This window comes from Cavia porcellus, unplaced genomic scaffold, assembly GCF_034190915.1.
Source record: "Cavia porcellus strain 051 isolate PalLab524CR breed Dunkin Hartley unplaced genomic scaffold, mCavPor4.1 scaffold_14, whole genome shotgun sequence".
Taxonomy (NCBI): Eukaryota; Metazoa; Chordata; class Mammalia; order Rodentia; family Caviidae; genus Cavia; species Cavia porcellus.
In genome coordinates, this window is record NW_026947497.1 from 20,502,066 (window position 1) to 20,519,560 (window position 17,495).

The 17,495-nt window shown below is 34.0% G+C and overlaps 1 protein-coding gene across 6 annotated transcripts in view; it reads left to right on the top strand.

Moving 5' to 3' along the window:
- Afg2a (AFG2 AAA ATPase homolog A) overlaps window positions 1-17,495 on the top strand; it is a 316,612-nt gene that overhangs the window by 40,992 nt on the left and 258,125 nt on the right. For all 6 annotated transcript variants that reach the window (XR_010051441.1, XM_063260739.1, XM_003477089.5 and 3 more), the window contains one exon: window positions 7,362-7,516. Coding sequence is in view for 5 of the 6 variants with exons in the window: in XM_063260739.1 (XP_063116809.1) it covers window positions 7,362-7,516 (155 nt within the window). In the remaining variant the exon portion in view is untranslated. The remainder of the gene's footprint in view (window positions 1-7,361; window positions 7,517-17,495) is intronic.

The following is a 17,495-nucleotide window of genomic DNA, read 5'->3' on the forward strand; positions in this document are numbered from 1 at the left end:
GATTGGTGAATATCTTTTCAGTGACTTTGTGATATAATAATCCTTTTTTGGGGGTACTGAGAATCGAACTTATGACCTTGCACTTGCTATGCAGGTGCTTACGCCAAAATAATACTTTTAAGAATTGTTTTGTGTTAATAGAAATGTAGCTGAATTTATAGTGATTCCCTTACTGAGAGTTGTTTTTTAAAAATGTTTTCAAAATAGTAACATCTAAAGAGTGTACTCATCTCTCCATATGTTTTGGAGTTTTCTCTTTTACTGTGTACAACTCCCATACAAAACATATACATTTATATAAAATATTCTAGTAAGTCAAAATTCTTTGCAAGGACTGTAAATTGGTTTTTATTAGTATATGTTAGTAGGACATAATGATAACATTTGTTTGTGTACCTGTATGTCATACATCGTAATTCCTGTTTTTTTTCCTCCTTTCCTTTTCATCCCTCCCTGTTCCCCCTAAATCTTGTTTTGCTTCCCATTTGCAAAAGCTGTTTTCATTCTTTTTTTTGTTATCATCCCTTTTCCCTTCTCTTTCTCCTCTATTTGTCTGTTTTTTGTTCCTCTTCCCATTTGAGAAAGATCTCACTACTTTCTATTACTTTTTATTTATATTTTGAGTTTCTTTAAACTTGTGCCAATTTTTTTCACTTAACATTATGGTCTCAAGGTTCATCTGTTTAGTACAAATTATTATTCTTTAGGTAGAGCAATATTCCATTGTGCATACATACATTTTGTTAATTCATTTGTCAATGGACAGATATGCTGTTTGCAAGATTTAGCTGTTAGGGATTGAGTTGTTGTAAACATAGGTATGCATGTATCATTGAAATATGATAAATTTCTCTTTCAGAAAGATATCCCAGGGGCTGGGGCTATAGCTCAGTTGCATAAGTGCCTGCCTGCAAACACAAGGTCATGAGTTTGATCCCTGGTACCAAAAAAAAAAAAAAATCAAAAAACAAAAAAGAAAAGAAAAGAAAAAGATACCCCTATTTTTAAATTTTTTTTTGTCTTTTTTCTTTTTTATCGGTACCAGGGATCAAACTCATGACTGCCTGCTTGCAAAGCAGGTGCTTATGCTGCCGAGCTAAATCCCCAGCTCGATACCCCTATTTTTAGTTTTTGAGGAATCTTCATACTGATATCTAAAGTATTAGTTTATTGTATTAGTTTACATTCAGACCAGCAACGTAAAAGGGTTCCTTTTCCCCCCCTATCCTCTACAGTACTTATTTGATTTCTTGATGATTGCCATTCTTTCTGAAGTAAGATAATACCTCAGTTTTATTTTAATTTGCATTTCTCTAATGCTCAGCAGTGTTGAATATCTTCTTGTGTATTTATTGGCCATGCACACTTCTGAAAACTGTCTATTTCTGTTGCTCATTTTTGTGATAGAGTTTTATTTCATTGAGTCTGATTTTTCTTTTTCAGTTTTTTATATATTCTACGTGTTAGTCCTTGTTTCAAGGAATAACTGGCAAAATTTTTTTTCTGGTCTGTAGATTCTTAACTCTGTTGGTTGTTTCTTTCAGTGGGTAGAATGTTTTTAATTTGATATGATCCCAATTGTTGATTCTTGGTATTATTTGTTATGTCACTAAGCTTATTGTGAGTTATAGAAATATTAGTATATTTTGCATAGGAGTTACCCTATTGACTCTGTCCTGTATAATTCCAGGCCTGGTCAGAATTTCTGTATAGAAGTTTCTAAAATGTTCTTTTGAGTTTTTCCCTTAAAGCATCATATTTTTAGTTATTTTGATTAGAAAATACTCTAAATGAAAAGTACTTTCATTCTTTAATAATGAAGTGCTAAGCAATAAACTTGCCTATATATGGTTGTATTTTTAGGGTTGAGGTAAAACAAGTTTAAACTTTAACTTTGCAGTTTCACAAACCATGTAACCCTAAGTTTATGAGGGAGATGGTCTATAATTTTCTTTCATGTAACCTTTCTGTCTTGTGAATCAAATAAGGAATTACTTTGGTTTCTTTATTTTTCTGGAAGATTTTGTAAACTTAGTGTTTTATTCTTCCTTAACTTTTGATGACATTTACCAGTGAAGCAATCTGGGAAACATTTTAATTACAGATTTAAGTTTTAACATATATTATAGTAGTTAGATTGTGTGCTCCTCCACTGGCAATTTGTTTTCTTCTAAGTTTCCAAATTATTTGGCATAATTTTATTGCTACTATCCTCTTATTTGTACATTAGTGACATCTTTTTCATTTCTAGCGTGGATAATGTGCATATTTTCTTTTGTCAGAAGACAAGCTTTACTTTTATTTTAATTCTTAAGATATATATAATCTACTTTTAAGGTTTTCCATTCATTGTATGTTGTTTTCCTATCTTAGTTTCTTTTGGAATGAGACGAATATTTTTAACAGTACATCTGTCTCTTCTTCCTCTGTCATTATTAGCTTTAATTATTCTTATAGTTGTTGTCATACACACTGCAGCATGTCTCCTTATTAGACACTAGTGAGAATAGTTCACTGTGGAATATTTAATTCCATTAACATTATTATTATTTTATAGAATCATTATCATTTATGGTTTGTACATGTGTTACAGATCCCTAAGACCTCTCCCAGTTTTGATATTCTGCAAGGTTGCTTTATGAGGCTCAGCATAAAGTTGTACTTATGGCTATGATTTATTACAGGGAACAAAAATAATCCTTTAATTGTAAGTTTCCTTTTAAATGCCAATAATGTTATTTTTGTCTAGACATTAAGATGAGTGATAAAAATAAGACCTTAAAATTCATTTTTCTATACATGGCTTACAATCTAATTTTAAAAGGATTATATCAATATTTTACAGTTTTTAGAAATTATTGCTTCATTGGTAAATGCATGTGTACTTATTGTTTGGTTATATAAGTTAAACTGTGTTCGTCACAGAATTAGTCACTGTGTTTTATTATTTCATAACATAAAATTCTATGCATCTTTATTCATTTTTTTCTCCTCTTGTTTTTTCCTATTAAATAATAGAAATTTTGCCCAGCTCTGACTTCTCTACTTTATATTAGAAATCATAGATTTTTTTTTATAAATCATATTTATAATGTAGTATTGTATATACTTTCTAAAACCATGTATTATCTGCTCTTTCCAAATCATTCATTAAATGAAGGTACTTGGCCTACGTTTATTTTCAAATTTTATACTTGTATGACATAACAGTGTATGCCACTACTGGTAAGTATGTACCTAGTCCCAATTAGAAATATTGGCAATATGGCCAGATAGTCATTAGAAAATAAATATCAGGGGGCTGGGGATTTAGCTCAGCGGCATAAGCGCCTGCCTTGCAAGCAGGCAGTCGTGAGTTCAATCCCCGGTACCGATAAAAAGGAAAAAGACCAAAAAAAAAGAAAAAGAAAAAGAAAATAAATACCAGATTATTGTGATCTTTCTGGGTTTTTGTTTGTTTGTTTTTGTCTTTGTTTTTGTTTTTGAAACTGGGTCTTGGTTTATAGTTCAAGGTGGCCTTCAACTCACTGTGTAGCCCAGACTGGATTCAAAACTCACGGTGATCTTTCTGCCTCAGCCTCTCAAGTGGTAGGGTTACCGACATGTCTCAGTATGCCTGACTTGGTCTTTTGATTACTTACATTCACATTAGATTTTTAGGAACAGCCTAAATTCTTTCAGGCCACTGAAGTGGTATTTAATGCAACAAGCTCTGTATTTCTGAAACTTTGTTTTTATGATTGAGTTTTGTTTTGTGCTTTGGTATGAGGCTTGAATTAAGGACCTTGCCCTTGCCAGGCGGGCAATGTTTTTGTTTTTTAATGGTGTTGCATTATTTAATAAATATATATCAGTAGTAGTCTTGTCATTGTCAGCCTTTAACATTATCCATTTTGTGCTGCTATAGCAATATACCACAGACTGGGTAATTTATAAAGAAGAGAAATTTATTTCCTGCTTCTGGAAATTTGCTTCTCCTGCTCAGTCCAAGATGGAAATACTGACAGATGAGGGCCTGGTATTTCTGCTTCCAAGATGGTGCCTTCAATGCTACTTTCCTGGAAGGGGTGGGATGTTGTTTTCTCATGTGGTAGAACGAAGAGGAGTGAACCCTCAGCCAAAACCCTTTTTATATCAGTGTTAATCCATTCTTGAGACTGTCAGTCCCTGCACACTTCTCATTTGCCTCCTGTCCCAACACTGTTGCTTTGAAGATTACTTTTTAACATGAGTTTTGGAAGGGATAAAAGCATTCAAACCATTGCAGACATAAATTTATTTCCTTATCAGGCATTGTGAAAGGTCTGAGTATTATTAGTCACCTTTCCTTTACTGGAACAGAATACTTGATGGTTGCAATTTAAAGTATAGGAAGTTTGTTTTTCTGATGGTTTCAGAGAATTTCATCCTTGGTTGGCTGTGGCTCCAAGACAAAATGAAGTGAAAAGGGCACGCTAGAAAGAAGTTGCTCATGCTGTGGTAACCAAGACGTATAGAAGACAGGAGCTGGGAGCAGGAATATACTTTAAGGTCACACCCCTCAGTGACCTGTACCCTCTGATCAGGCCCCAGCTCCTAATTGCACATTCAGTTATATAGAGAGAGCCTCCTGATCCATTTACCTTCAAAAGCCCTAGCTGGTTTCAAATGTTTAGAATGGATTTTTAAGAGATTTGAGACTAAAATTCTTCGAAGTGGAACATCATTGTGCATTGGACAGAAATACAGACCTTCTAAAAAGGAACCCAGAAGAAAGGGTCCACAGGAACTTTACTCGCCTCTAGACTAGAGGTCATTATCATAGATTAGAGGTCTCTAAATCAACTTTATTACACTTTTTTTTTTTTGGTGGGGCTGGGAATAGAACCCTGATGTTCACCATTCTAGGCACATACTGTCCCTCAAAACTACATCTCCATTCCCCCCATTGTTTATTTTTTTAAATGTATTTGTTTAATTTTGATTTTTGGTACATTTTAGATGTACATAATGATCATATTCATAAGAGGGAGTCTGTACCTGTACATGATACATCTCACTTCTTTTTTCCCGAATCCCTTCTCTTCTCTTCAACAAAATTCAAAGTTTTCTTCCCACTTACTTCATTACATCCTTTTTACTTTTCCCTTCTTTCCCCCTCCCACATTCCTTGTTTTCCTTCCTATTTCAATATCCTCTTCCTATTTCTCAGGATCTGTTATACGTTTTGGTCCTTATTTACCCTTTAAGTTTCTCACACCAGAGAAACAATATGATATTTAAACATGAGTATCCAACTTTTTTTGCTTAAAAGTATACACTGCTTTTTTTGCCTTTCCCTTCTCTCCTTCCTTCCTATTTCCTCTTTGTTTTCCATGATTTAATTGTTTCACAATACCTGTTACACATTTTGGTCATCATTTACCCTTTTGACTTCTGATACCAAAGAATGTGATATTTACACATATGTAACATTTATTTTACTTAACAGTATGCTCTTAAGATGTATCCATTTGCCTAGCAATGTCTCAAGTTTATTTTTCTTTGTGGCTGACTAGTACTCTATTGTATAAAAAAACCCCACAACTTTTATCTGTTCCTCAGTTGATGGGCATTTGGATGGTTTCCAAGATTTAGCTATTAAAAACAGTGGTTCTACAAACAGTGCACAGATTTCATTGTAGTATGATGTTTTTTACTCTTTTGAGAAGGTATCTAGAAGGGAATAGCTGGATCAAAAGGAAACTCCAATTCTAGTTTATTGAGGAACTTCAAAACTGATTTACACAATGGTTACACCAGTTTACACTCCCACCACCAGTGGAAAAAGGTTCTTGTTGCCCCACAGCTCCTCCAGCATTTGTTATTGATTGATTTCTTGATAGCCATTCCTTCTGGAGTGAAACAAAGTTGCCTGATGTCCTAATTTGAGTTTCAAATGACCAATGAATGTTGAACATTTTTTCATGTATTTGTTTGCTATTTCTACTTCTTCATCTTAGAAGTGTCTGTTATTTCAGATGCATATTTTTGGATTGGGTCTTTAAATTTGGGGGAGTCTGATTTTTTTTTTTTTTTTAGTTCTTTATATGTTCTAGATATTAGTCCTTTGCTATACAGATTTAATGTAGTACCAATTAAAATACCATTAACATACCTCACAGAACTAGAGAAAACATTCCTGAAATTTATTTAGGACGGAAAACCTAGAATGGCAAAAATAATTCTCAGCAGGAAAGGTAAGGCAGGGAGCATCGCAATCCCTGACCTAAAATTATATTTTAAAGCTACAGTGATTAAAAACAGCATGGTACTGGCAATAAAACAGATCTGAGGATGAATGGAACAGAAATAACTTGAAACACACTTAGCCCCCTTATCTTTGACAAAAGGGTCAAGTATGTTCACTGGAAGAAGGATAGCCTCCTCATTAAATATGCTTTCCGCATCCTGAAGACTAAAATTAGACCCATGTCTCTCACCATGCATTAAACTAAAATCAAAATGAATCAAAGAGCTAAATCTGCTTGAAGAGAGAATAGGTAAAACTCTTGAAGACATAGATGTAGGCAATAATTTCAGGAACAAAACCCCTATTGTACAGGAAATACACAAAGAATCAACAACTTGAATCTCATCCTATTGAAAAGCTTTGGCGCAACAGAAGAATTACCAATAGAGTATAACGAAAACCCATAAAGTTGGAAAACATTTTAGCCAGTTGTCCCTGCAGCCCTTCTTTAAGAAGGATCATTTCTTTCTGTGCTATTCACATGATGGACTTTCCTAAAATGGAGTCTTTGACCCTTATTTTTCCTTCCTTAATTGCTCTTAAACCTCTGTTGTAAATCTCTTTCTGTTTTTTAATGTCAAATTTCCTGTTAAGTGTATGTGCACTTAACTCTAAAGAATGCTTTTCTCTTGTGTTCCAAAACCACATTTCTAACTTACAGCTGAATACTTCCTTTTAGATTTCCTAATATCTTACATATCTTGTGGCTCTGCTTTGAAGTATTCACATAAAGGGCAGTATTAAGAGCATTACTTGTATTTTACAAAAGACAAAAAAAAGAAAGACATTCCATAAATTATTTTAATAAACCTTTGCAATCTTCTTTATAGGTGTTGTCTTCTCATATTCAGCTTCGGTCTGTAAAGTTCTCTCTACCCAGATGAAGGACTTGGAGGTTTTTGTCTTAGTCCTTCATATTCTTCCATGTCCTTACCCACTCCTCTTTCTACCTTTATCCACAATATTTGAATATTTGCAAAGCACAAATATTTAAATGCTATAACACGGAAAGAGTTTGTGTTTTTCATTATTTTTATTCACTCTACTTATGGAGTGAAAGCTAAACCTTTTGTTATTTTCTTCCTTACAGGTCTCTGTGCCTTGCGAAGAGTTCTGAGGAAACAGCCTAATCTCCCTGATAGCAGAGTGGCTGGGTTGGTGAAGATTACGTTGAATGATTTCTTGCAGGGAATGAATGACATCAGGCCCAGTGCTATGAGGGAGGTAGCAATTGATGTCCCAAATGTAAGTAATTTTTACCTTTATTAGACACACTATTTGAATTAAATTCTAGAAGGCACTGAGACTCCAGCAACACTGACGTCTGAGGGTAAACTCAAAAAGAAAAGAAGAAACCAATTTTTATTGAATATTTTATTGAGATCGTTTTAAAGTAGATGCAGTTATTAAAAGTAATCTAGAGAAGTCTCATATATACTTCACCTAGTTCCCTCCAGGGGCAACATTCTGTAAAACTATAGTATAATGCCACAATCATTGTACATTGTTACAGATCACTGATATTAGCTAATTAGGTTTCCCCATTTTTACTTATACCACTTGTATGTTTTATTTCTGTACAATTTTATCACATATATAAAGGTTTGTGTTCATCATTGTAAGACATTGAACATTTCTGCCTCTACAAATATCCCTTACATTGTCCTTTCATAACTTTACTTACCCTCATTCCTGGTTCCATTTCTAAAATATTGTTATTTGAGAATATATAAATGAAATCATATAATATATGATGTTTTGGGATTTTTTTCCCTCCTTGGCATAACAGCCTGTAGATTTATTCAAGTTCTTTGTATTACTAATTGATTCCTTTCTATTCCTGAGTGATTATCTTAATAAGCCTTGTGTCCCTGTAACAAAATATCTGAGACGATAAATTTAAAAAGGAAAGATTTATTTTGGCTCAGATTTAGAGCATTTAGTCCATAGTTGGTTGGCCCCTTCCTTTTAGGCTCCTGACCAGGCAATGTATGATGGTCAGATGTAGCTGACCTGATGGTAGGTTGGAAGCAGAAGTGAGAAAGTAGGACCAGAACTTCAGTCTTCTTGAGGGCATGCTCCTTGTGACTTTATAGCATTCACTAGGACCACATCTGAAAGTTTGCACTACCTTCCAAAAATGCCAAGCTGAGGACTATACCTTTACCATATAGACCTTTGAGTACAGTAAAGATCCAGACTATTGCAGTACTAGTCCAGGGCTGGGGATTTAGCTCAGTGGCATAAGCACCTGCCTTGCAAGCAGGCAGTCGTGAGTTGGATCCCCAGTACCGATAAAAAAGAAAAAAAAAAAAATGCAGTACTAGTCCATCATACATATATGTACTATAGTTTTTCATTTTCTTACGAATAACTAGAGTGTTTTTAGTTTTTAGCAATTATGAATGAGGCTACTGTGAATAGGTATTTAGTGTGTTTTTGTTTCTGTGAAGTATGTGACCTAGAGTAAAATTGCTGGGTTTTGTACAAACTTCTTGTAATAAGTTTAGTTTATAGGAAGGTATCAGCTAGTCTAATTTTATATTATTTTTAAATTATTTTTAAGTATATGTTTACAGTATATGAAGTTTACATTCACCTTAGAGAGGTACGTGGTATATCTGTGTTTTGGAGACAAGTTCTTGCTGTATGGTTTAGGCTGGACTTGAGTTCCTGTATAGCCCAGGCTGGCCTTGAATTTGTGAGAATCCTTTTGTCTCAGCTTCACAAGTGCTAGGATTACAGGTATGTGCCAACACACCCAGCTATGGTATCATGATTCTTCTTATTCTCCTTACCCTACTCTTTTACCTCCCTCTATCCATCTCTAGCTTCCTTTTCCCCATTTTCATTATTATTGTTACTATTATTAATATTTTAGTTCATATTTGCAACATATAATATTTACATTCACTGAGGTGTTTTGTACATGTAATGATGTGTTTTAAATCTTTTTATGTCTCTTTCACCTCCTCTTCCACCACTGGTCTCTTGGATATATTCCCATTTGCAAAAGATGTCTTTGATTGCTTGCATCAGGTTTTTACTTTGATTTTTATTTGTAGTTTGCGTTACTCAAATGAGAGAAACCATATAATATTTAAGCTTGTGTATCTGATTTATCTCACTTACCTTTGTTCCCCAGGTGTATCCATTTTCCTACAAATGTCTTGAGTTTATCCTTCTTTATAGCCAAGTTGTGTTCCATTATTTATAGATGAACATATAGGCTGCTTGTAAAACTTGAACTGGGGTGCTAAAAACATTGATATGCATATATCACTGCAATACAATGTCTTTAGCTTTTTGGGAAGACACATAGCAGTAAACAGCTAGCTCAAATGTAATTTCTTGTTTTAGTGTTTCACGGAATCTCCATCCTGATTTCCAGAGTGTCCTACTTTACATTTACATCAACGATGTAGAAAGGTACCTTTTCCCCACAGCCTCTTCAACATTTGTTATTATTTGGTTTCTTGATGATTGCCATTCTTTCAGGTATAAGATGAACATTCAGTGTTGTTTTTAATTTGCATTTTTCTAGTAACCAGCAGTGTTGAACATTCTTGTCATGTATTTATTGGCCATTTGTACTTTTTCTTCTGTGTCAGTGGCTCATATATTGATTGGGTGTTTTATTGGGGGCGTCTAATTTTTTTGAATCCTAAAAACATTCTAGATGTTAGTCTTAAGAGGAATAGCTGGCATCAAGCCTAGTTTTAAGACAGACAAAAAGTTTCCTACCTATAAACTAATGATGTCTGTTGTTTCCTTCAATTTTTAAAAATGTAAATCTACAAGGACAACAGAAATAACCTGTTAAATGTGTGTCATTTGTTATGTTCTCTTGACCCAAGTAGACCTGATATTCAGAAAAAAAATGATCTTACAGTTTTCATTGAATGTATTGGTATTTCTGGAAAAATGAACATTGAAACAAAACGTTGCCAATGTGTTTTACATGGTAGTGAGGTAGAAGGTGGACTGTTAAAATTGGCTTGCTCATACAAAGAATGTCTGTGTCTTAGTGTAGGATGGGGAAAACTTAAATTACTCTCTGTTAGTTGTTAGGAGAACTTGGATGGAAGAATGGAAGTTTTATAGAGTCACTTCCCTGAGACTATAAAATGCCCAGTTTTTTTATTCTGCTTGAAATACTTTCATTACTTGTGAAACTTTCTTTTATCCTATAGCTTTAGGGTAGCAAATAAATAAAAATGTATGTATTTATAGTAAGTAGTGCGATGTTTTGATACTTGTATACATTGTGAAGTGATTTCCACATTCTAGTTATTAGCTTGTCTGTCATCTCATAGGGTTTGTGTGTGTGTGTGTGTGTGTGTGTGTGTGTGTGTGTGTGTATGTAAGAACATTTAAGATCAGTTGCTTTAGCAGATATCATGCAATGCCATTTTAATTTTAGTTACCATCCTGTACATTAAATCTTTAGTGAGTATTTGTGATTCATGATTGAAATTTTGTATCCTTTTCTCTCCTTGCTGAGACAAAATCCCTGACACCTAAGATTAAAGGAGAAAGATTTATTTATTTCACAGTTTGTACAGTGTTTTGTCCATAATTGACTGGCTCTAAGGCAGGGTGATGCGGCAGAGTGGCAGCCATTCTTGCCAACAGAAGACTCCCAAAGCAACAAGAGGGAATGGGAGGGTAAGCCTCTTTCTGTCCCTTATATTGAATGCAGGCTACCTTCTGTTGGTTGGGTATAGCATTCATACCCTTAATCTCAGCATTGGACAGTGAATCAATCAGAAACTCTTTAAGATTCAGCAGCCCTTGAAAGACACACCCTTTGTGACTGCCTGAGGCTTTAGGGGGACACCCAGACACAAATTGTAGCAATCAGCATCTTGTTTGCTCCATCTCCTAGCTCCTATAATCATCGTTTTGTTCTCTGATTCTGTGATTTTTTTTTTTTTTCAGTTTCCATGCAGTATTTATGTTTCTGCGCCTTATTTATTTCACTTGGAATAATGTTCCCCAGATTCATCCATGATGTCCTAAAATGCAAGAGTTCCTTTTTTAAGGCTGAGGAGTATTCTACTGGTCCTATAAGCCATTTTCTTTATCTTTTCAGTCATTCACACACTTAGATTGATTCTATATTTTGGTTATTGAGAATGAACATGGGAGTTTGGATATTTCTTTGATGCACTATTTTTTTTCTCTTAGATATATACTCAGAAATGGGATTGCTCGATTTGTATGGTAAATCTACTTTTACTTTTTTTTCTGGAGCTTCCATTCTGTTTTTATAATGGCTGTATGCAGTTACATTCCCACCAATACTATACAAGGGTTCTCTTTTATATATGGTATAATTGCTCACTTTCATTTTTCTGCTATAATTCATTGATGAAATTGTCCTTTGCTTACTATGTTTTCTTGGTGCCTTTGTTGAAGATCAGTATTTATGGATTTATTACTTGGTTTTTTATTCTGTTCTATTAGTCTGTTATGTTTGCATCATATTGCTTTGATTTGTATAATTTTGTAGTATACTTTGATATCAAGTAGTGTAATGATGTTTATAGTTATGTTCTTTTTGCTCAAGGTTGCTTTGGCTTTGAAGAGACTTTTGTGTTTCCATATAAATTTTAAGTGTTTTTTGTTTTTGTTTGTTTGTTTCTAGGAAAAGTGTTAGGGGAATTTTGATATTGGAATTTTGGATAATATGGACATTTAAACTGTTTTAATTCTTCTAATCCATGAATGTGGGCTATCATTCCATTCACTTGTATCAACTTCAATTTCTTTTAGTAGTCTTATATAGTTTTCAGTGTTGAAATTTTTTACCTCCTTGGTTAAATTATTCCCAAATTTTTGTTTATTTTTGATACTGTTATAAATAGAATTGTTTTCTTGATTTTTCATAAAGTTTATTGTTTATGTAAATACTACTGGTTTTTGTCTGCTCACTTTATCATTTGTCACTTTACTGGGACTATTATTTCTATCAGATTTTAAAAGTATTTTTAGCGTAGTCTAAATTTTCTATATATAAAAGCTTACCATCTGCAAACAGTTTTGCTCCTTTCCAATTTCAGCACTTTTTATTATGTTTGCTTGTGTAATTTTAGTACTATATTGAATAAATGTGGTAATAGTATGCATCCTAGTCTTAGAGGAAAGGCTTTTAGCTTTCCCTCATTACTGTAGTGTTAGTTCTAGGCTTGTCATATAATGTCTTAATTCTGTAGTAGTAATTTTCTGTATTCTCAGTTCATTCAGTTTTTATGATGAAAAGATACTGAATTTCATGAAATACTTTTATTTGCATCTGTTAAGAAAGTTGTATGATTTTTAGCTCTCCTTCTGTTAATGTGTAGTATGATGTTTATTGTGTATGTTGACTCAAATTTAAAACCTACATATAAAACTTACTGGATTAGATCCTCTTAATGTACTGTTGAATTCAATTAATTCTGTACTTTAGTGATATTTTTACATCTATGTACACTAGGCATTGGCTGATTTTCTTTTCTTGTAATGATCTTGTTTGACCTGGTGTGATGTTATACTGTTCTCATAAAATGAGTTTTGAAGTGTTCCTTCCTCTTGACTTATCTTGAGAAGTTTGAGAAGGACTGTTGTAAATTGTTCTTTATATGCTTAGTAGAATTCACCAATGAGGCCATTTAGGTTCAGTCTTCCGGAGAATGTTTTTGATTACTAATTTAATCTCAATGCTTATTATTAGTCTGTTCAAATATTCTATTTTTTTCTCTTTTTTTTTTTAACATTGGATTTGGAACTCAAGGGCACTCTACCATTGAGCTACATTGCCGCCCCCTTCCTCACAACACCGTGTTATTTTTGAGACAGTCTCATTAAGTTACCTTAGAAGGCCTCAACTTGGAATCTTCCTGCTTTAGCCTTCTGGTAGCACAATTGTCTATAGTAGTCTCTTTTGATTCTTTTTATGATATTAGTTACAATGCCTCCTCTTTCATTTCTGATTTTATTTGTTTCTTCTCTATTTTTTTTCTTAGTTTAGCTAAAGGATTGTCAGTTTTATCTTTAAAGAAAAAAACAACTCTTAGTTTCGTTGATAATTTCTATTCTTTATTTTTTTTTTTTTTTCTTTCTCTGATCTCAGCACTCTGGGAAACTGTGGAAGGAGTATCCCAACCAAATTTAAGCACAATCTGGGCAGGTTAGTGACTTAGTAAGACTATGTCTCAAAATATAAAAATAAGGACCCAGTATAGCTCAGTGTTAGGGTCCTGGGTTCCATCCCCATTACCAGAGAAACAAATAAAATATCTTAGTCACTTTACTTATTGTAGGAACAAGATACCTAACATCCATAATTTAAGGAAGTGGTTTATTTTTGGCCCACTGGTTTTCATTCTGTTTGTTTGTTCTGTGATTGGATAATTGGAGATTTGTCTTTCAAATCTGGATTCTTTTTTTCTGCTTGACTAAGTATGCTGTTGAAGTTCTCTATTGAATTTTCAGTTTGGTTGTTGTGGTTTTTAGCTCTAGAATTTTGGTTCTTTTTTATGGTTTCTGTTTGTTTTGAACTCATATGGTTCATGGAATATGTTCTTGATTTTATTTATCTGTGCTCCCTTATGCTTCAGTCTTGTTTTTTTTTTTTTTTTCTCATTATATGGGGAGCTGTGGACAAACCTAGGGCCTTGTACATGCTCAGCCAGTGCTTTACTGTTGAACTACAACCCAACCACTGCCCATTTTCTTTAAGTTGACTATTTTGAAATCTTTGTCCAGCAGTTCTTAGATCTCAAGTTCTTTAGGATATGTGCCAGATGCTTTATTTTATCGCTTGGGTTATATTTTGTTGTCCTAATTATTAGTTATCATTGTAGCCTCTTGTCAAGGCTCCAAAGTATATCTGGCACAGAGACAGAGAAGGTTTGTAACCTGGGTCCGTTGTTTTGAGTCTGGTTCTAGAGCATATCTAAACGGGGCAGTCCTCGAGAGTGGAACCCAGAGACTGACTTTGGTAAGTGAACCTAGAGAAATGATGGTGAACCTTTTAGAGTTTTAAGTGACACAAACAGCCTGCTGTGGCATGTGTGTCATAGGTTTGCCACCAGTAGCCTAGCGGCTAGAACCACAGAGGCAGTTTTAAAGTCTGGGCCTAGCCAGGGCATATGGAACTGGTTTGGATTCTGGAGCTGTGCATGTAAACCTGACCCGGGTATACCTGTAGCCTGAGTTTCAAGGAACCAATCTATGGTCTTTGGTTAGAATGAGCATGGTGCTAGAATCTGTGACACAGTTGGATGCTCACTTTACTACCCTTTCACCCTGCGGAGAATACATTTGTCTTAATTACTTTTTCTCTCATTGCTGAAATAAAATATGCGACACCCAAAGTTAAAGGAGGAATTTGGCTTGTAGTTTGTAAAAGTTTCATTTTATAATTGGGTGGCTCCTAGGCAGAGAGTCATCACAGAGAGAAATAGTTCATGTCAGGTAGAAGGCAGCAAGTGACAAGCAGTGACCCTCTTTCTGTCCCTTATTTATCTTTGCTATACTCCCAGAGGGTAGGTAGCACTAACACTCAGGGCGGGGCAGCATTAATTCTAGCACTGCATTATGAATCAGTTTCTAGCATCAAATCTTTGATCCCAGCAGCACACACTCAAGATACAGCCACATTTGAAAAGCGCCACCTATGACCACATGAGGCTCTTGGGGGACATCTGTAAACAAACCATAACAGTGTCCTTCTGTGCTGAACTGCTGGGTTTTGGATGGGGTGAGGTAGGTGCTTCCTTCTCTCCTCAGTGTGAGTTTTCTGATTTTTCATTTACACTCAGGTATTACATGTCTCACCTAGATCCCTTAGTTTTTGGGCCTGGACCGTTGTTCAAGTTGCTGTTTCAGTAAGAGAGGATTAGTGAAAAATTCTGTTTTATCATCTTGCTGGTAATACATTTCTTTGCTGTTTATAAGAGCTCTGTTATAATTTTTTAAAACTTTTGTGGTCAAATAACTGACAGATACTTGTTTAAATAAAGTCAGTTGTGTTTTTTTGCTGCTGGACTTGGAGACTTTTGATGTGCTAACATATTACAAAGATATAAAAAAAGAACTATTTTAGAAACTTACTTGGCCGTAGACTAAGGGAAGCTTATTTTTTTAAACAATGCAATAAATTGCAAAAAGTCACTATGTTTGACCACCACCACTTTGTGTTTGCCTTTTTGTACTGTGACTCAATATTCTTGCCTGAAAAGAGATGAATTAATCTCTTCAGCCTTTGACTCTGCAATTTGTTTGGTCATTATTTTAGTGATCATACAATAAGCAGGATTGAAAATTCTTGGTGCTTCTCTTTGAAGTCCTTCCTTTGTTCTGTTAAGAAATCTGAATTAGCTTCCTGAGAGATGATAGACCAAATGGAGCAGTGATGGCTGAGATCCCTCAGTCTGCCTGTCCCCCTGATGACCTGACATTTAACACCATGCCACACTATGTCATTCCAATGGTGGTTTGCTCAGATCAGTAGAACCACCTACTTAATCCTCAGAATTCTCAGAAATTATAATATCTGTTGCTTTAAGCCATTCAATTTTGGAATAGTTAGCCAAAACTAACAATACCTACACTTGTTAACTTCTTATGTGATGTAATTGTTTTTGTAAATTTAGGCTGGGAAAGTACACCCTAGGGATAGGAACATTTTCTAAGACTTATTGCTAGTTTAGGCTACTTAATGTGGTTTTGAATTCTTTTTGAAACATTTTCAAATTCACTGTAGAACTTGTATCTTAATTTTGGGGTTTTCAAAAGGTCAATAGCAGGATATAAGTCATTTAGTGTAAATATGAAATAAAAACATGAGAGATGTTGGTTTAACAGCAACTTTTCATTTCTCTGGAATTTATAGTCTCGAGTTTGTACACATTAATATGAATGGTTTTATCAGTGATATTTACCTGCAATTCATTGACTACTATTGCAAAATGGGATGGGTAGATATCTAATTATCACATGTCATATATGCAGATTTCAGGTTATGATTACAAACCAGCTACTTCAGTCAAAAACACTATAGAGTTTAAAAGCGTAAGCACTGAAAGAATCTACATTAAAGAAAGTTACTGCCAATGAAGAATGTATTTTTTTTTGAAGAATGTATTTAAACAGTATCTAGTGTTGGAATTACTAGGTTGATTTATTCATCATATAACTGCATTTTTAATTGCTCTTGTGAAAGATTTTTTTTCCTTTATTTTCTTTTGATACAGTATTTGTAGTCCATGGAGTTGAGCCATTTTCCATTTGGCACTTTGTTATTTGGCCTAAGGCCATAGGTTAGTGTGATGTTACTCATGAGTTTTAGAGTAATTAGCTATGGTGAAAATAATTTTCTTACGGTGCTTTTTATACTTCAATTTGTAATGTCAACATTTCTATAATTAGATCCCTCAGTTTAAAGTTCCTGTTTTCTAGCTATTATTTCTAGAAAAATATCTTCCATTATTTCTGCAGAAGACTTAGGCATTCAGAATCTCTTCAGAAAAGATAAATATAAAATTAAAACTTGTAAATAATACCTGCCTAATTATATTTATTTGCAAGAAAAGTCCTAAGGTGGAAATACTGCCAATTAGTAATAGATTATTAACTTTAGGAGACTACAAATATTAAACACTTAGTGTTACCAGCTTTTGTTGTTTGTGAATTTGTGATTACAGTGATAGTAAAATCTAGTGCATTTTTTTACTGTAGGAATTCTTAGAATCTGTGTCTGTGTGAAATTTCATTGTGTAAAATTCCAGTTTTCTTACCTAGAGATAAATAATCGTAACATTTTATTCTAGTTTTTATAAGATTTTTTTGTCCCTATTTATATTTTAGTATAGTTCACCCTAGAACATAGTTTTACATTCTTTACACTTAAAATTATATTTAATTTTACTGGAAGATTTCTTAGTCAACCCTTAGCCCAAGCTGGTTTACTGGTGATTGAACCCAGAGCCTTGTGTATGTTAGGCAAATGCTGCACCACTAAGCTACATCTTTAGCCCTGTAACTTCTTTTTAAGCAACTGAGTAATAGAGTTCTCTATAGGTAACTGTAAATATGTTATCCTTCTTTTCATTATGAAATACTTAGCTTTTTTCCTGTTCTTCCATACTATTGTTCTAAAGATATTTCTGTTCAGCTCTTTGCATTTTTGATTTCTAAATGTGTAATTCCAGACTAAAATATGTGATTGTAAAAA